The sequence below is a fragment of the Falco naumanni genome, chromosome 3, assembly GCF_017639655.2.
Source record: "Falco naumanni isolate bFalNau1 chromosome 3, bFalNau1.pat, whole genome shotgun sequence".
Lineage (NCBI taxonomy): Eukaryota > Metazoa > Chordata > Aves > Falconiformes > Falconidae > Falco > Falco naumanni.
Genome location: NC_054056.1, coordinates 64,906,048 through 64,925,890, shown reverse-complemented (window position 1 = coordinate 64,925,890; position 19,843 = coordinate 64,906,048). Strand labels below are relative to the sequence as shown.

The 19,843-nt window shown below is 43.4% G+C and overlaps 2 protein-coding genes across 21 annotated transcripts in view; one reads left to right on the top strand and one right to left on the bottom strand.

Annotated features, from left to right (window-relative positions):
* ESCO1 (establishment of sister chromatid cohesion N-acetyltransferase 1) overlaps positions 1–5,960 on the top strand; it is a 35,066-nt gene extending 29,106 nt beyond the window's left edge. For 5 of the 6 annotated variants that reach the window (XM_040586580.1, XM_040586582.1, XM_040586584.1 and 2 more), the window contains 2 exons: positions 830–1,017; positions 4,946–5,960. In XM_040586580.1, coding sequence (XP_040442514.1) covers positions 830–1,017; positions 4,946–5,093 — 336 coding nt within the window. In that variant the 3' untranslated portion in view covers positions 5,094–5,960. Of the gene's footprint in view, positions 1–829; positions 1,018–2,824; positions 3,776–4,945 lie in introns of those variants that run through there. The other variant, XM_040586583.1, reaches the window with a different exon arrangement.
* Positions 5,961–6,824: 864 nt separating this feature from the next.
* GREB1L (GREB1 like retinoic acid receptor coactivator) overlaps positions 6,825–19,843 on the bottom strand; it is a 144,937-nt gene continuing 131,918 nt past the window's right edge. For 13 of the 15 annotated variants that reach the window (XM_040586566.1, XM_040586565.1, XM_040586564.1 and 10 more), the window contains 9 exons: positions 19,635–19,774; positions 17,757–17,918; positions 17,200–17,407; positions 16,513–16,678; positions 15,348–15,575; positions 13,815–13,956; positions 12,502–12,702; positions 11,185–11,323; positions 6,825–9,583 (listed from right to left, as the gene is read on the bottom strand). In XM_040586566.1, coding sequence (XP_040442500.1) covers positions 9,420–9,583; positions 11,185–11,323; positions 12,502–12,702; positions 13,815–13,956; positions 15,348–15,575; positions 16,513–16,678; positions 17,200–17,407; positions 17,757–17,918; positions 19,635–19,774 — 1,550 coding nt within the window. In that variant the 3' untranslated portion in view covers positions 6,825–9,419. The remainder of the gene's footprint in view (positions 9,584–11,184; positions 11,324–12,501; positions 12,703–13,814; positions 13,957–15,347; positions 15,576–16,512; positions 16,679–17,199; positions 17,408–17,756; positions 17,919–19,634; positions 19,775–19,843) is intronic. The other 2 variants (XM_040586570.1, XM_040586577.1) reach the window with 1 other exon arrangement.

Below are 19,843 nucleotides of genomic sequence, written 5' to 3'. Positions count from 1 at the left end.
AGTTTTAAGTCAAGCCATTTAGCAAATAAGTATTCTGTGTATGCCTTTTCCACAGAGGAAGAGGCTTTTGGCGGTAGACCATTCTGAAATGTAGCTCCTCAGTTTTGTATAGTTGACACTGAGCTGAGACACGTGTAGTGTCATACTTGGCTCAGGCCTGCCTCATCTAAGCACTTGCTACAGCCCAAGGGTGGAATTTTTCTTCCTGTGCTATTCTTACGCTCGCTCTGGCTCTCCTCTTGCTTGTTGACAAGCAGGTGAAACTCCCTTCCCGGTAGGAATCCAGTGTGAATGAAAAAGTGGGTACTTTTGTAGAACTGCGTTCTATCACTGCAGGGTCAAACAGCTTCACAGTGCACAGAAGCAGGGGGAAGAACTGTGCAGTGGAGAGCAGGAGAAGAAGTCATACTGCTAGTTGCAGTACTCAAAACTGAGTCAGAATATTGTCGCATATTCTGTCTGTCCCCTTGTAAACTGGTTTTCTGCTGCCCCTTGGGAGTAGCAGACAAGGAAAACAATCTTGGTGGAAGTCAGAGAAATTGATGCAAATACTTTTAATACAGGTGGTAATACGAATTGGGTTATATGTTGCCTTTATTTTAAATTAGATAACCTTTAGAGAGGTTTTTTTGGTGTAATCTTTTATCATCTGTTCCAGTTTTGAAACTGTTAAGAGTAATCAAATGAGACCCAAATATGCAGTCCTTTTGGTAAGACATTTTAGCAAGTAAATATGTTTAACTGAAATAAACTACAGAAGAATTATTTTGTTCGGTCATTAGTGATGCTTTTTTGAAGTGACAGATTTTTTTTTTTACATCCGCTGCAGGGCTACAGAGTTATAGAAGAGAAGGTTCCAGAAGTCAGTTCAGAAAATGAGAAAGTCATATTTGAAAGACAGAAAGCGTGGTGCTGTTCAACTTCTCCAGAACCTGCTATTTGTGGGATTAGTCGCATATGGGTATTCAGCATGATGCGTCGAAAGAAGATTGCTTCTCGGATGATAGAGTGTCTTAGGTAATGTAAAAAAAGTTCCTTGGTTACATGTGTTACAGATAGAACTAATTCCAAGATATTTATTGCTTTGTGTGTCTCAAGCTTGTATTTTTAAGCTGCTGGCGTTACTGGGGATGTAGATTTGAGCACAGTTGACAGTTCCAGTATTATGTGGAGTTCAGTAACTAATGTCAGTGTTGTGCAATAGCTTGTCTGTAACAGAAATCTTTCTGCTGTGTGCAACTGTAATGAGTCACTGTAGCAGACTGCCAATGAGCTTGGGTAAATTCCTCTGAGGTAATTAGGAGGGAAGAAAATGAGACTGTCTTTGGTCAAAGTGTGAGATTACCCAGGTGTTGAGAACTGGAACCTAACCATTGGCTGAACATCATTTTCTTAGAGGTAGAAAAGTGGAGAGAACAGAGAGGAGCACGCTGAACTATTTGATACGGTCTGGTGGCTTCCAACTGTTTTTTGTTTGCATTTTGGGATTGGTTTTTTTTTTTTTAGTTTGCTGAGGATTACAAGGTATTTTCAATTTCCATAAAGATATAGTACCTAGTGATGAGTGTATTTAGCTGAAATGCTAAGTGCTAGATCCATAAAAGGACTCAAACATCCATGATACTCCTTAGATAAATTTTAAAAATTTTAATTATCCAAACCTTAGATTGCTTCTGGTGACATTTCATAGAAGTTTAAATGCCTGTTCCAAGTAATGCCAAGAACTTCCCAAACCTTATTATTGCTGAGCAGTCAGGTTAGTGCCAGGTGCTTGTCTAGCCCCATCTTGTTGGAGTTTGTGGCAGAGGTACTGCTGTGTCTGCCAGTCCTTGCCCTCTTGGGTATTTGGGGACTTTAGTAAAGCTGTTCTGCAGAATGCATCTTGCCTGGCTGGTGGAGCACCAGAAAGTTCCTACCACATGATGTTCTGTGTGAACTATTGACCACAAAGCTGTATTTTCAGATAAACGTATTAACTTGATGATTTGGTTATATTTTTAGCTGATTTTTAGTGGTGCATTCAGTAGCTTCCTAGAAACTTTATCTAAAGCAAAGATATTTTTTTCCCTAAAGCGATGCTGGAGTTGCTTGGTCAGTTACAGCTCTAAAGGATCTTTAGAATCAATTTTAATGGTTCATTGCAGCTAGTGAGAAGAGGTCTCAGTTTCCCTCTTGTGCACTGCATCTTACCTTTTGCTGTGCTCTGGTGCTTGTTTGGCCTTCCGTTAGCTCATTGCTGCATTAGTAGGAAACTGGCTCCACAAGAAGAGCTTTGTGTTAATTCTGCTGCTTGATTGGTTTGTAGAAAGGTCTGATGAACTCTAGACTTGGTGAAAACCCGGGAGCCCAGAAAGTTGCAGAAGGCAAAGGAAGGAGTTGCTTATCGATGGCAGTAAGCAGTTAATCTGCTCAGCTGCCAGTGAAACTTCAACCTAAATGTCTTCGGTAGCAAAAGGTAGTTTGAATGGGATGATTCTGGTAGCCAGCTGTATCCTGATTTCAAAATGTTGAAGGCATCCTAGCAGACTTTTAAGTCCATTTTAAGAATGTCTGGCCCATTTCACTTCAGCTTTCACAGCTGACCTGGAGTCACAAAAACCTGGACAGTCAGTCTTCAGAACCTTGCAGAATCATCTTCCTTAATACACTAAAAAGAAGGGACTGAAGCTGGTAATAATTAAAAAGGATTTTGTTCCTGTTGTCTCTTCCTCAAGATTCAATGGAGATGTCCATATGGTCGAAGTTCGTACTTGCTCTGCAAGTATGTTTAAGTTTATTTTATAGGAATTAAAAAACTTTAATGGGGGTTTCTTCTCTTTCAAAGGATGAACACTACCTCCTTCCCCTGATTGAAGTCTTAGAGCCTGAGATCAATTTTCTAAATTTGCTCACTAGCCATCCAGAACAGTACAATGGTATCCCTCGATTGTCTCCTCTTTTTTCAAATAAGAATAACCCACATATTTTCATGGAGAAGTTAAGCAAATTGAATATTCCTTTTCATGTAGTTATTACTGAAAGTGTATCACTTCAGAGTTATGCCTTGAGGTTGTGTTCTTACATGTTCTAAATTAATCCAAGATGTACTCTCATCCAAACGGCAGACTTTTTTTCAAACTAGGAATTTGCAATTTCATCAGGTCCTTTCAACGCTCTCTGTAAGCACCTGAACTTGTTTGTACCTTGTGTTTTCATTTCCAGTGACTGCAGTCATAGTCCTAGCAGTCTCTTTTCTATGAAGAAATAGCTGGAATGAATTCAAACTTCTTTTTTTAAAACTCTGAACTCTTGATACAACTCCCAAGCAATGGCTTTGTATGAACATTTCTTCTAAAATAGCAGAACATTATAAAAACCCTCCCAGAGCAAGTGATCCTCCTTGCTGCTTGGAAGGAGAAGACAGATCATGCCATAGAATCATTTAGGTTGGAGAAGACAGTTAAGATCATCGGGTCCAGCCATTAACCTAACACTGCCAAGTCCATCACTGAACCATGTCACTAATCGCCGCATCTACGTGGTTCTTAAACATCTCCAGGGATGGTGATTGCACCACTTCCCTGGGCAGCCTGTTCAAGTGCTTGGCCACCCTTTTGGTGAAGAAATTTTTCTTAATATCCAATCTAAACCTCCCCTGGTGCAGCTTGAGGCCATTTCTTCTTGTCCTCTCGCTAATTGTCTGGGAGAGGAGACCTACCCCTACCTGTCTGCCTAAGGAGGCCTGACCCCACCTTTCAGGTAGTTGTAGAGAGCAGTAGGATCCCCCTGAGCCTCCTTTTCTCCAGACTAAACAACCCCAGTTCCCTCAGCCGCTCCTTGTAAGACTTGTGCTCCAGACCCTTCACCAGCCCCGTTGCCCATCTCTGGACACGCTCCAGCACCTCTATGCCCTCCTTGTAGTGAGGGGCCCAAAACCGAACCCAGCATTCGAGGTGCGGCCTCACCAGTGCCGAGCACAGGGGGACAGTCACCTCCCTTGTCCTGCTGGCCACACTGTCTCCGATACAAGCCAGGACGCTGATGGGCACCTTGGCCCCCTGGGCACACTGCTGGCTCACGTCCAGCTGGCTGTTGACCAGCACCCCCAGGCCCTTTCCCACCAGGCACTTCCCAGCCGCTCTGCCCCAGCCTGTAGCGCTGTGTGGGGCTGGTGTGACCCAGGGGCAGGGCCCGGCACTGGGCCTGGTTGCACCTCAAACAGTTGGCCTTGTCCCATCGGTCCAGCCTGCCCAGACCCCTCTGCAGAGCCTGCCTGCCCTCCGGCAGGTCAACCCTCCCCCACAACTTGGTGTCACCTGCAAACTCACTGAGGGGGCACTCGATCCCCTTGTCCGGATCATCAACAGAGATACTAAACAGCACTGGCCCCAGCACTGAGCCCTGGGGAACACCACTTGTGACCAGTCCCCAGCTGGATGTGACTCCATTCACCACCAGCTGGGCTCGGCCAGCCAGCCAGCTCTTAACCCAGCACAGAGTACACCTGCCCAAGCCATGGGCAGCCAGTTTCCCCAGGAGGATGCTGTGGGAGATGGTGTCAAGGGCTTTACTAAGGTCCAGGGAGACACATCCACAGCCTTTCCCTCATCCGCTAGGTGGGTCATCTTGTCATAGAAGGAGATCAGGTTCATCAAGCAGGACCTGCCTTTCATAACCCCACGCTGGCTGGGCCTGATCGCCCGGGTGTCCTGACATGCCACGTGATGGTGTTCAGGATGACCTGCTCCATAACCTGCCCCGGCACCGAGGTCAGGCTGAACACAGAGGTATTATTTGAACAGGGTATATAGGTATATAAATAGAGACATCTCCTCCTAGCAGAGCTTCTTCCTTTTGAATGTCCATACCACTTAATTAATGGTTTGTGGCCTAATAGTATAAATATTCTTGCATTATTCCCTGAGGATAATTCTTTTTTTTCTTTTCTTTTTTTCCTTTTAAACAGGAGCAACTTCATATATGGCTCATACTTAAGTAAAGAAGAAATCGCTTTCTCTGACCCCACTCCTGATGGAAAACTCTTTGCGACACAGTACTGTGGCACCGGCCAGTTCCTGGTATACAACTTCCTCAATGGACAGCACCAGACTTAGCCGCCTCTGAAGGAATTCCATTTTCATTGGGAGACTTCTGCCAAGAAGCACCGGGTGGGTGCAGACCTTCAGCAGAAGCCAGGGCCATTTTTATTACAGTGAACTCAGGACTGGTAACAACCGAAAGGTTGTACTATTTTATTAAAATTGTAAACAATGCAGTAATAGGCTAACTTTGTTTTTTTAAAAGAAAGCTATTTTATTAACTTTTACAAAAGTTTGATTGTATTTTATCTAGTTAGTCATGTTTACATGCAGCAGAAAATTGTTCATAGTGGACTGTAAACTAATGCAAAGACTCTAGTCTCAGTGATGAGTACATGCTGAAGTTCTTAACGTGGTGATATACCAGTGCTTCCCGGGACTGTGCCGCTGCTCTCCTACCACCAGCTCCAGCAGCTGGGCGAAGCCATGAAGGGGTGCTTGCTTGACGGGGTTCAGGGCTGTACTCAATTGCACGGAGACAAGCAGTGTTAGGGTGCGGCTGCTGTGAGTACCAGCCGGCACGGAGGGTGAGGTGGCTTCCAGGGTGCGTTCTGTGCCCTGCCTGCTGTAAGGGAGCCTAGTCAATGTCAGCACCGTTGGAAACTTGTTCTACCCCTCCCCCATCCCCTTCTCCCCCAGATTAGTTGTAGAGTAAAAGGTGAAATGAAACCCCCGAGGACTGGTGTACTTGTAATTTTTCTTCAAGTACTGTACTGAGTATATACCTTTGTTAGTGGACTTCACTTTGATACTTGTCACTCCTTCATAAATCTCTCCTCTTTTAAAGGGTTTGTATGTTGAAAAACTGCTGTGGCCTTTCTTGATCTGTACATAATGTAGATAGATTAAAAATAAAATACTTGATAGCTTTTTTTAAAGTTACTCCGTATGATATGCAGTGTGGATGAATCTTCAGCGAATTTCATACTTTCACTTGTGAAATGCTACCTTAGTGGCACATGGCAGTGTGTGTTTTGAAGCAGTCTCTGGAGAACGCTGTTGCTGCATTCGTACCTGCTGGGGGTCAGAATCCCCTCTGTGACAACACATTGGTGTCGTGCCCCAGGGATCAGTTTCCCAACAGCTCCCCTCTAATATAATATGGGAGAGATTTAGATTTAAGCTTGACTGTTTGTTTTAGTTTTGGAACCAATGTGCAGTTAGTTTACGCTTTTTTACGTCGTGGTGTCCTTAGCTCTAGACCAAAGCTAAAGCAAGGAACTCACGCCACCTCTGAAACGTTACTCGGGGTACTGAAGACTGGAGTTAGCTGAATGGTGGTGTATTCTGGGTGTAGAAGCTGTCACTTCCAAGCTGCGACGTGTAGTTCTTGAAGGGGACTGTGAGCAGACTGTAAAGGGCAGGTTCACAGAAAATCGTGAGGCGCTCCTCCCTGGGGGGCTGGGAGAGCAGGGAGCTCTTACACAGGCGAACCGAAGCACGGCCAGACCAGGGGCGGTTTTCAACTGCTTGTACCTGGGGGCTAACGCGTGGCAGTGCCAGCTTGCTCACCTCCTCCCTCTGCTCTGGGGGGAACGGTGCTCCTCTCCTGGCTCGTGAGTGCCTGGCCTGGAAGGGCTCCGGTGCTGGCAGCACATTGACTGACGCCGTGGAATTAACGAGCGGGACTGGCGTTAGCAGTAGGAGGTGGGTTTTGCAGGGGCAAGCGCTGTTGTGTGTGAGGAGAGAAAGAACTGGCGTCCCCTGTGCGAAGTGCCAGTTAAGAGAGAGGCAGTAAACAGTAACTTACTTAATATATTCAAATTTAATGAAAGCACATTATAAACATACCATAGCCACAACTTCAGACAGTTTCAGTTCATGAACAATAACATGAGGTAGACTGACTAGCAAAGCTAAATTCACCAAGTTTTTGGCTAAGAAAACTTTACACTAGGAAAGCAACATTTTTAACCCTCTTCCGAAAGTCACAAAAAGCAGTTACATAAGTTAAGCAAAAAGCATCTGCATATGATTCTTCAAATCTTAGTTTACATTCAGATTTAAGCTGTGAATAGACAAGAACATCTACAGGTAAAAATAGAACGCTGGCCAATTTAATACATTCATAAGAATGGCCTTGACGGTGAGGCTGAAAACCAAAATGGAATAGCAATAACCTAGATGTCAATAACGGTCTCCTTCCCAGGAGGCAAAGTGTGCGGGGGGACAGGCCTACACCTTTTGAGCTCCGGCCAGTGTTACCAAAATTCCTGGCTTCTGCACGGGAGAGAGTTAAGGAAAGGGGTTTACTATTGGTTGGCAAAGGCAGGCAAACATGCTGACTTTCTGACTGCATTCTCAACTTCAGGACAATGTTGCACTGCTTCACCAGAGGGCTAACTCCTCATAGTAGTCTCAGCACCTGGAATTTTAAGAACTTAGTGCAAACACCAAATACACAAACAAAAAAGAAACCATTTTTGAACATAATACCTGAAACTTCTATACCATGCAGACTCAGGGCTGGCCTTCAGCCCTTCTGGCAAAACCAGAACTACTGGAATACATTCAGGTGTGTATCAAAACCTTCAAGAAGCATCTTTGATACCCCTACTTCTTCCAAGTGTTAGATAAGGCAGGTTGTGTCTGAAGGACAATAAAAAATAAATTTACAGAAATGGGTTGTTCATCTGAAATTTGCTAAATTTACAGCATCAGAGTTAAGCTACATTAACACAGACACATGCAAACCATTTTCCTTTGGCCTCTGTTGAATATATTATGTTTTTTCATCTGTAAACATCTCTTTTCACAAGATAAAGTTGCTTAATTAACACTATGGGTTAAAAAAATGCAGCTTTGTCAGGTCTTTCTCCAACGAGTTGCACACCAACTATTAGTTTCATTGTTTCGCCTGTTAATTTCATTGCTTTTTTGGGAGTAAACTGACATTCCTGAATCGTTTTTAAGAATGTGCTGCATTTTTCTTTTTAATAAAGGGGTCACGATGTGCAGGAAGGTGATTTTATATTTTTTTTTATGGAAACCTCAGTGGAGTAGCCCATGCTAACTGCATGAGTATGAGAGAGTACCACTACAATTTAACCCTGACAACCAAATGCTACTGCACTGAGTTAATTCTGAAACGACTCGACAAGGATCAGTAATACGCTTGTCAGTAGAATAATGTGCGACTACTGCTACAACCGATATTTACAGGGGTTAATCAAAACAATAAAGGGCTGGCAGAGTTAGGCGACGCATTCAAAAGACCTTTGCTTCTGGACAGTCTCCCCTGGGACTGCTCCCCTGCTCTCCCTTGGAGCTACCGTAAAACACCTTCGGCTTCTCCCCGCTCCAGCTCAGGTGGCATTGCCCTCCTGTGCTTTTTTTTGGTACATTGCCCTCCTGTGCATTTTTTTTGGTACATTGCTTCACAGAAGGGTATGACTTGGCAGACCTAAGCCCAGCTCTGCAGCCAGCTGGAGTCGAGCGAAGGGGGCCGTGGAGAGCAAGTTGCATGTGGCTCGCCCCAAAGGGCCCGGACGTACAGCAGGACGCATTGCCATACGCAACGGAGGGTGGACCACAGGTTTTTCAAAACTGCGATGGGAGTGAGAAACTGAAGGTGATGTGCTGGCAAGTTATCCTGGTCTCTCACTGAGGAGAGAGCATCTACAAGAGGGTTTTTGCTTTGGCCCTGGAGTCGAGGAGGGGGTGCCTGGTGGGGTGAAGTAAGGTGGCTGGGAGAACCTGAGCGCGCAGTGCCTGCCATGCATTTGCTGATTTGTTCAGGTTTAAGTAGTAAACTTTGAACACCTGTGGAAATTTTGCCAAAGACAGTTTCAATACATACACAATTACAAATTTTAAACTAACACTGCACAGAGAACAATGCTATTCCTTTTAATACAAATATCTATGTTATATTGTAGTTTCAAACCCCTGAGTATTCCTGTACCACAGCACAGAGCTGAAGAGACATGGTGGGCTCTCCTCCACATATCTTCAATAAATTCCACTGGGTTGCGTTTCATGTAACACATTCAAGCTAGCAGCTGCTGAGAGCAGCTTCTGCCCCTAGCTCAGCTGGATATAAAAAGGATTCTTCTTCAACCAAATTACGTCCTCTTCCCAGATCCCACAGCTTCATTGGCTGTGTGATGAGTGGTGGCAGTTGTGGCTGATGTGAAAATAACTGGAATCCAGGATCCTTTAAATCATAACTGATGTGGTAAATTTTACCCCTAGGAATAAAGGCTACTTCAGAATTGAGGGGAATCCTTCAGAGCAGTCTAGATAAATATTGGTTGCACTTTGCTCCACAGTGATTGTACCTTTTTTTAAAAAAAAATGTTCTTTTTTTTTTTCCCTTTGTTAGCGGTGTCTTAGCGAAGCTTATATATGGCGTCCAGTAAGAAAATAGAGTGGTTCGTCATCACTACTGTTAGCAGTTTGAAACTCATCCCGAAGTCGGAACTGCCACTCATCCTCCAACTCCAGCCGGACTATTGTCTGCCGTAACGAGCTTCTGTCTTGACATATGACACACAGGGTGGCACCTTCAGTTGAAAAGCACATTAGATTCTCAGGGTGCAATAACAACTATTTTCTTCATTCATTATCCCAAGATATTTTAAATAAATCTCTGCTGCTAGGTAGGATAAGAGAAGCACTAGAAGGATCTATCAACAACTGGCCAGCCTAGGCTCAGATCCGTCCTGTGAGTCCTGGGACAGAGGCAAATGTGCCCGTTTGCAGGGAGGCATGGATGGGGAGCAGCAAGCGTGGTGTGGGGGTCTGCTCTGCATCGCAGGATATCACTGCCTGACTGGCATTGGTATCATCATCAGAGGGAACATTAACCTGAATCCAATATCCTTAAATTGCTACTGATAATTATGCCCAAAAAATAAAGCCTAGGTTTCTTTTGTTTCATGGGACATTTGGGTTTGTGTAAGGTCAATGATTAAACTTTGCTAAGCTAAACCAGTCCCACAACTGACTCTCAAGAAAATCTGCTGTGACTTTCTTAAGTATGAGAGCGCCCCTTGGTAAAGTAAAGCACTGTAGGAGGAATAAGTAAGCAAACGCCTAATTTCTCTGGCTTGACAGACTTGCAAGCTTCCTTCCACCCGGTGTTACCAGACCGTGTAGTCATTTAATGAGCAAGAGAGCTGGACACCTTCGGGGCTCTCTCTGTTCTGTGCTCCAGCCCACACACCCGACAGGTGGAAAATTCAGGTTCAGATCCCTCCTCCGCTTGACTTGAGCCGGGGAAGGCCCTTCCCACCGGGCATCCACTGCCCAGTTTTGTGAAGAAACCACCCCTTGGCCCAGACAAACAAAGCAGCCCCTTTGGCTGCGTTCAGCCCACATCAGCTCTTGGGGGCTCAGTGATGGCAGCACTGTCCCCACCATGGCTGTGCCTTCTCGCACTGCCCCTGCCCTGGAGGCCCAAGCAGGTGCAGGAGCAAACTCTGGTTCATGGGACTGGCTCAGGGTCACCCCCACTGCACCCCAGCACGTGCACCATCCCCTCACTTGGCACAAGAGGGAAACAGCTCAGCCGTGCCACCACAATGCACTGGAGCTCTGTAACACACTTTAGCATTACTGAATACCCACGAGTTTGCTATTTGTTAGTATTAAGACAAAAAGATGAAGAAAGATTTTGATGAGGTTATAAAGTTCTGGTGGGGGTAGACCCCATCATCCTACAGCTAAGAGCTGCCCCGATCCACAGTACTGAGGATTTATTGCCATTACAGACAGATTTCTAGAGCACAATTTCTCATCTTCATCAGTAACACCTATGCTCTAAACTCTCAAGTTGCTGACTGCACGATTCACTGACTGATTTCCATGCGTCACTGGGTTCCTGCACCTATTTCCATTTGATGTCACTTTAAAATAATGGAATGAACATTATTTATCAAAGCTTGCCTAAGGTTCAATTACCTGCAGTTATTACCAACAGGAACAGAAGTTTTACACACTCCCAAAAGAAACACTCCAGCTATTTCTTTTGAAAAGAATGGCAGCAATGTGAAAATAATGGAGCTGCTTAAGGAAGCTGGTTAGTCCTCTGCTTTTCCCTCTTCCTCCCCGCTATTACTTGGCGGGAAAGCACCAAGGATGCCCAGCAGAGCAGTAAGATTACCTTTCAGGAACCTGAACCGCTTCAGGAGGTCCGCACCAACGAAGGAGTCACAGAGATAGAGCAGAAGTCCGCTGAAGAACACCCCTTCACAGTTGACATTGACTGAGTGCGGGCGGGAGCTAATATAGCATATGGCCACCTGGAACAGAAAGGGAAAAGGAAGGAAGCACTTCTGTGTTAGAAAATGTCCAAGTAGGATTTTAAGTGGAATGGAATATAATTTAGTCGTAACAGGTGAGTCAGCTGGTGCTAGTAAATACACAATCCAACAAGAATGCAGTACTGAGCAAATTTCCCCTAGGAAATAACACACAGGAGAAATGTCTAGATTCAGATTTGGTCACCAAGTCTACAATACATTATTTTAGGGCTCTCCGTAACTCAGTTTGATTTTCTGCTTCTCTATGAACTACTTATGCTTGTAATGACTGTGAAGATTATTTAGGTTTTTCTAATAAGGATGCATTTGTCAAGCACAGTAAGCAATTCCAGAAGTACTGAAACTGCTGAAGCTTGAGCTGAACACAAGCATCAGCTAAGTGGTTCCCGGTACTGGGGCTCTCCTGTGTTTCAGCGCTGTGATGGCTGTTCTATATCAAAGGATTTCTTCTCTATCTGGCCACTGACCTCCATAAAATTTGTAAGAACAAAATCCTTGTTAGACTTTCACCCTGCTCCAGACCCAGTTCAAACTGACCAATGGGTACAAAAATTCTGATCCCCCTACCCACAGACAACTAAGACATACTTGCAAAAACCCAGTTACCCTAGAAACCCAGGTCTGTAAAAAAGAAAAGAATCTAAAATGAGAGCTGCGTTACAAAGGACGAGCTTTCTCCATCAGTGAAGCAAGCCACCAGATGAGGGTCATATAGCCAAAACAAGTTTGTTGCAAGGACAAATCAAACACAGATAATAAAAAGCTGTATGACAGGACAGTGATCTAAAACATTTTGTGCCCAGTATCTGTACAGACTATGGAGCACACCAAGTCCTTCCAAGAATGGCATCACTTTGGGGTTTTTGCTTCATACAAAATACTATTTCAGACAGACATTGTCAAATTCCTTTGCAAATCACATCAATCCGTCACAGACCTCTGGTCTCTACCCACACCAGCCAGCTAGGAGGCTTTACCACCAGCTCTTCCAGTGGAGCTGGTCCTTTAGCTCTAACAACAGTTTCACTGAGACCAAAATCTTCAAACGCTACCCTTGATGCTGAGGGCTCATAAAAGAAAGGGTTTTCAACACAAAAAAGGCGTTTTAGCAAAGGTTTGCATTTACTCGTCCCCTTATCCCTGCAAATACTGCGTACCTCGAGCCCGATGTTCAGGTAGCAGTCAATGGCCAATACCGGGTTCCTGAAGTTATGAACGGCCTTTGGGAAGAGTTTGTACGTCGCATGTTGAAGGAATTTCTCCAGGAGGAACTGAGATGGGGCTGCCAACAATGTATGCTCACTGTCAGGGGCACAGACGTACTGAAGAGGCATTATTGGTGCCAGGCTGTCCGAAACCTGCAATGAAACCAAGGGGAGCCCCTTTTAACTCATCTACTCAGTGTATGTTCTCTGCAGGAGTCCCTTTAACTGGGGAAGGGATCACCATGACAGGGCAGGAAGAGAAAGCTGGGTGGAAGAATCAAAAATCCCCACTCGCACCGTAGCACAGAAATAAACAAATGACTTGTTCTGTGGTTGCTAGGTACTTCTGTGGGTATCTGCTTGCCTAAAGAAGGGATGCAAAAATCAGGAGTTCAGATTGTCACAACACCCTTCATCCTGCCTTGCTTCTGGACAGTATAGGAAATTACATCCTCCTTGTGTGGAGTCATCCACAGAAGATGTTTTCTATGGAGTTTTTTCATAGGCCAATCCATCACTACAGATTCCACTGCAACCACAAGAAAAGGAAAATTCAGAAGATGACCTCCCAAAATACTCAAATCCAGGGTTTAGTCAGTTAAATCTGAAATACGGAGGTGAATTTTTAAAAGAGGGATGGTGTGGGAGGTGTTCCAAACCACCAAGAACACAAGCTGTAAGATTAAAACCAACTCATTGAAATACACCTCCATTTAAAGCTGGCACAGGTATAACATACTCTGTATAAAATATTTGGTATCCTCACACCATTTGTATAAATACTCGGATTTCCTGGGTGGATTTCAGAAGGTTCCAGTTTTCAGTGCCTTTCCTCAGGTCTCTTTTTGTCGGCAAGTGCAGGGACTGAAAGCCATCACAAACCAGCAAACACTGGAAGCTACTGGCTGTGTAAAAATTTTTACAACTGGGTCCAGTACGACTTGCCTGCTTTCAATCAGAGTGTATGTCTGCCAGTTCTTCCACTGTCAGACACACCAGTGCATACCTAGACCAAAGTTTTTCCATTCCCATAGATTAGGAGGATTATTGTAAGTAATTTATAATTAGGAAAATATTATTTTCTATTTCTGTTATATATTATTTTCTATTTCTGATATGGCAGCTCTACCATGGAGTAAGCCATGAATGTCAGATGCCAAATAAGCACAAAACGAATCTAAAAGGCCAGAGAATTCATTTTTTCCGGGGGAAAACAGGTCCTGATTTTACCCTTCAGATATGACAGAGCACAGAGCCACGCTCACCATGATTTTTGGCTTAACGATAAAGTCCTTTTGTCCTCCAACCTGAATATGTTTCTTCATAACGCTGAAGTTGTTGAAGCGGCAGATAAGCAGGCCGCTGCTGTTCGTCCGCAGATTAAAATCTACATCTTCACAGAAATACCTGGACATTAAACACAAGATTACTAAAGCAGCTGTGCCTGCCGCGTGTGAGCGAGCACTCGCACACCTGCTGCTGAAAGGCATTGGAACAGGCTCAGCAGAGATTTCTGGAGACCGTCTGATACAGTGCCTATACAGATTCTCTGCACAGCTCTGAAGACTCATTCCTTCAACTCCTCAATTCCCAGTGTAGGAAATCACTTCTGGCCATTTTAAGGCCAAACAAGTCTCCGCTTTTCAGTCCGTCTGTATGCCTCTTCCCCATACCAAGTCTGACTAGTCCTCTCATCCTCGTCATGTATCGGCATCAATCATTTCCTCCCCACCCTTTCCTTTTTTCTTTTTTTCCTTCCCTTTTAGTTAATTTTTTATAAGCTCTGCAGTGACCAACCTCAATTTCTGAACAAGCCAGTTCTATATGACATTTTTAAATGAACTGGAATCAGGGGATAAACACGGCTTGGACAAATATTTGGCTGTGGGACACAAAGCATCTGAGAAGTAACATTTATCCTGCGCTATTTATGATGGAACTGCTCACTTCTGTGGCCTGATTCCCATCTTATGATTCAACCAGCCAAAGAATCTGAAATCAAGAGCTCTTGAAGCCACACCAGACTCCAGCTTGCACTGACAGGCTACAATTCCTCACTCAAATACATGGGATCCCTTAAAACAGCAGGGTGGGATGCCCCAGGGCCAGTCTGTGGATAGCAGAGACAGGGTTTACTCTGAACTCATTTGGCCAGGAAGGGAGGGAACTGGATATTGCTTCAGTCCGTGATAAGAACTAGCAGTAAAGCCCCGTGGTAACAGTGCTTTATTGCAAATGCTTTAGGATGGAGTTAGGTGAGGAGGGGGAAAAAAGGAAGGAAATAGTGGAAAGTTATTTATGCCTCTGTTTTTATCGCAAACCCAAGCGGCAACAGAGAGGACAGCTGACTGAAGGAAGCACAAGGAAAGTCTCCTCATAGCACTTGACATAGCAATGGTTCAACCATTTCCTACAGTCTTGTTCTGTCATGCAACTGATTCCTGCCTCTTACAGAGGCTCTCTGGAAGCTCCACACTTTTCCTGTGACTGATGTAATTGTGGTTGGTTTCTTCTGTTTTTGGTCTCCTGGATACTTTTGTCTCCTGAAGTTTCTTCTTTCAGGACTACAGAGGACTGAAAAGGCTGATGGTAAGCTTATTTTGATGCCATATTCATTCAGATGCAACGTATATCACACTGTGTTTTATTTTTGGGATTGTGCACTCATTACCTTAGACAGGATCTTTCCATTTATCTCAACATCATTCAGAAATATGGTGACAAGATTCTTATCATGCCAGTTTATTACTTTACCATACATATATATACACACACACACACGCATATATCTCGCCTACCTGTTTAGATCATATTGCACATTCTGGGTCAGGTCTATGTTGAGCAGTATAAAATCACGCACGTGGCACCTGGAGAATGGAGTCTTTGCTTTCCTGGCATTCAGCTTGCTGTTCCATTTCTGAACACCCAGTATTGCATAATGAACAATTTTGGGGGTGGCTTCAATGTGTTGGAGGACGCTTTTCAGAGACACATTCTTGCTGGAACCTCCAGGCTCCAGGGACTGGCTGCAAAACATGATCATACACAAAATACAAACATAGCTTATTATTTTTATATAACATACACTGTGTATATATATACACACATATATGTGTATACAAAGGTTCAAGAAATTCCATTATTTAGAGTGTTTACTCTAGATGCTGTAAAAATGTATACATAAATGCAGACTTTTTAAACAACAGCCAACTAATCTTATCCCATCAATTTAGCCCCTATAAGAAAATAGGCCTTTCAGCAGAATAGGGTCTTATACAGCAATTTAGAAAGGGAAAGGAATTGCCTTACACACCATTTCTGGAAGGCTGTTTTCTCCATAATGGACAGGATAAGCGCTGAGAAGGGAAAGAGTTTAATGCCTTCTAAAAAGCTAAAGTTCCTATAATAAACTGTTTTCAATGAGAAACATAAACTGAATCAAAACAAATTGGGGAAGTAACATTGAGAAATAAATCAGTCACTAAAAGCAAGACTGGCTTTAGCCAAAGAACAAGCACAAGCAGAAGTTTGACTGCGGGAAACAGATTTAAGTGTAGAACCAGGTGGAAGTGTTCAACAGCAGGAGGCTGGATGTTGGTGGTCAACAAGACAAATCTATAGCCTTCCTACAGCTCTGAATGAAAAAGCTGATTCTTTGCATTTTAGACAATATATCTAATGTCTAAGTGTGCGGTTCCTGGGCTATCTGCATAATAATTGAGTGAATCACATCTGTGAGGCCCTTTGGACAGGTAGCCTGATGTTACTACATCAAAGCCACTGCTGAAAGCTGCCTTTGCTTAAGAATATTTTGAGTAATTCACCAGCAGCTCCAGTTGCCCAACTTTTCCAGTTGTCTGGTCTTTCATACCCTGTCAGATGCTAGAGATGAGCTTAAGTTACAGGCATGCTGCTGTCTGTGCTGGATCAGTGCAGGGACCCCAGCGCCGGATGGTTACTTACCTCGACTGTTCATGGACACTGTGCATGTTCCACAAAACACAGGAGTCATCCATGACCACGATGAACGGCCACACGCACTGGCGCTTGACTCCTAGTTCCTCCAAGCGGTTTCGTTCCAGTTCTAGATTGTGGTAGGAAAGTTCCTTAATAAGAAACCTGGCAGCACCTGAGAAAATACCGTAAAAAAGACATACAGAGATCTTTATTAGGCTTTACCACTCTCTCCTCTGAGAGAAAGGCTACATGAACATCTGCAGTCATTACTCTTTGTGAACTTAATGCTCCTAACATCTTAGTTTAAAAAGAAATCAGCATGCCCTTTTTTTGTGTAAGTAAATCTAAAAGGTAGATACCAAGAAGACTGGACCTTTTAAGAGACTCTGCCAAACACGACTGACTGTGTGGTCATTAATAACTTAAACCAAGAAGGGGCTGAGATTCTAAAACTGAAGCTACTGAAAACTTCTTGCAGGAAAACCTCAGTATCCATGAAAATGAAGTCCAAAGTTCAAGCCCCCAGTGTTTGGCTGCAGTTATATTTAGCTTTGGCTAAATAAAAAAGTTAATTTTTTTTTTTTTTTTTTTTTTAAAGCCAATCTGCTGCAATGTTTCCTTTAACAACACGATCCACATTGTCCAATATGGATTTTGATATCTTCACAGCAATGCATTGATGGTGTTTCTTACCAACGCCAGCGTTGTTGAACATGCCTGGCAGGACAAGCATGATGTGATTGGGCCAGTATTTACGGTAGAGTTGCATTTCATACTCTTTGACTACAAGGAGGTGAAGGTGGCTGATGCCTTCCATAGCATGGTAGAGGTTCAAGAGGCCATGTTCATGACGTCCACTTGATGGAGTGAAGATAGGACTCTTGACTGCATTCAAATTCTGCTGAAAAGGAGGTATTTTGGCAACATTAGGAAAAAAAGCAGGTTATTCCTGATATGGATTTTTATTTATTTATTGTTTATACTGGATTTTAAGGTTATTGATCATTGCAACGCATATGAACTGGACACTAGGAACACAAAAAGAGATGATTGTCCTCAAAAACTCCAGTTCTAAGGACAGTCAGGCAAGAATTATGCAAAGAACCTTAAAACAAAAAGAAAAGAAAAGAGAAAAAAATAGGACCTTAAAACAAAAAGAAAAGTGAAAAAAATCCAGCCAACTACCGTTAATTTGCAAATGTATGTCAAGTTGACTCCATTCAGCATATGGATAAGAGCAGCACACGCACCTTGTCAGAAACGAGTGGGAGGCGCATGCTTTCTAGATGTTTTCCCTGCTTGCTGAAGACAAAATGGTTCTCTTTGGACTTGGGGATTATAAAATACAGTTGAACCTCTTCTCCTAGCATTGAGGATGAAAATGTGAAGGCATGCAGAGTGGAGTCAGACATCTGTATACACAAAAAAAAAAAAGATTTGCAAGCAGGTAACACATAAGCAGTACTTGGCAACCTGCTCTCATAGTCACAATACTGGAAGCCATCAGAGAAGAACATCCAAAACATTATCTTTCAGTAACTGAAGTTAACTCTATTATAGTCACATTTTCCTCTACCATAAGCCCCATTACTTAGGCATGTAACTGGCCTTGCTATTAAAAGAATCAGTTTTCTGTACCAGTAATGATCTTTGGCCAAAATGGACTCTTCTGAAGTCCATTTGAGTGGGAAATTATTTATGAATATTTACAAGAAGTGAAAAATACGTATACTAGGAAACAAACTGCCCACATAAATTTTCCCAAAAGATTCAAAGAGCAGTGGAGCATGTGGCTGTGCCTCCACAGCAGAGTGCACTGCCATTCAGACACCTCAGCAGCAGCATGGCTGCACTAGTAAGGTATTTTTCCTGTGGCAATACTCTTCCAAGCAGCTAGGTGACCAAAGCAGACCATGCCATTAACAAGGCCATGAAGAATTTGGGTGAGCTTGACTTTGCACAGCACTTCACTGAACTGTGTAAGTGTATACAAAGTGCCTACGTATCTGATAGGATTTCATCTTACAGAAGCATCTATCTTACTACAAGGTCAAATAATTTACTCTTAGTAATCTGGTTTTTATAATCTTTACTAAAGAATTAATTAGCCTAAGTAAAGCTGAAAAATGAAAGAGGCCTTATTTAGGTTCTGTTAAAGCATTTAAGAAGCTCTCTCCCTTCATAACGCCTGCTATCCAATGACTCCCACGTCAATGTACAATTTCTGAGTTCAGTTATCATAATTCTATATACACAACTCACACTTGCACGTACAAGTAGATGTTTATATTTATTAGTACTTGTTATGTTTGACCACATGCACAAAGATGAGTGGAGGGAACTACAGATGTCCTTTGGGAGACTTGCTTGTGTCAACACACTTAATGAAGCATGAGGTTTAAATCAGACCTGCTGGTGCTGCTCCAAGGTAACTGACATCGTACATTGCCAGGTCAGTGTGTCTACGCTGTGACAGCTTAATAGCAAGCTGTTGGAAAAGATTAGCAAGCAAAGAAAGAAGGATTTGAGATAAGAAACTTCCAAGTAAACTGTTGGTGGCGGTAGTTAAGAAATAACGTCCGAGCTATTAACCAGGAATAATCTTATCTGTCAGTCTCCTGTGAGCATAACTGTTTGTTTCAGAGATTAGAAGTTTTTTAACTAAACAGTTTAAAATGATCATTTTTGCCCAGTGACTTGTAAGCTACTGCTGAGAAGCATGCACAGTTACATACAAAGGGAGGAAGAAGTAGGCCTTCCAGTCTCCCATCACAGGCGTGGATGGCTGGCATTTAGGTAAGACAAGCATCTCTCTTAATTTTACAGTCCTCTCCCATGAGATACTGCGAACCCTCTGGGCAGGCTGAATAATGCTTTGGCTTGACACAACTAGTCACAACATTCACCCCTTGTCAGAGGCAGCTGGAGAGGAGAACTGCTCACGCAGAACACAGCAGACACAGTTGGTGCTCCAGGGTCTGTAGCTCATTATCTCCCCTGAGAATGGAAGAATTAAACAATTCCATCTCAGGGAAGGTGAAAGCCTGAGTCCTGAGACCAGAGTGATACGCCTGGAGAGACCACAGAAAAATCAAGGATACAGTTTACCCTGGGACCTTGACACCAACCTGCGCGGCAGGATTAATGTCCATATACTGATGGCACTGCTCACAGTGATGGAACGTATTGTAAGCTGCGTATTTAGTCAACATCATAGACACAGTCTCCCTTTTCTTAGGTTCCTCTGATTTTGTTTCTTTGCTTGTTTCTGTGCACAAAGAAAAGAAGTAACAGAAATTTTATGAGTGTTAAAAAACCAGAGACTGTGATCCCAGTA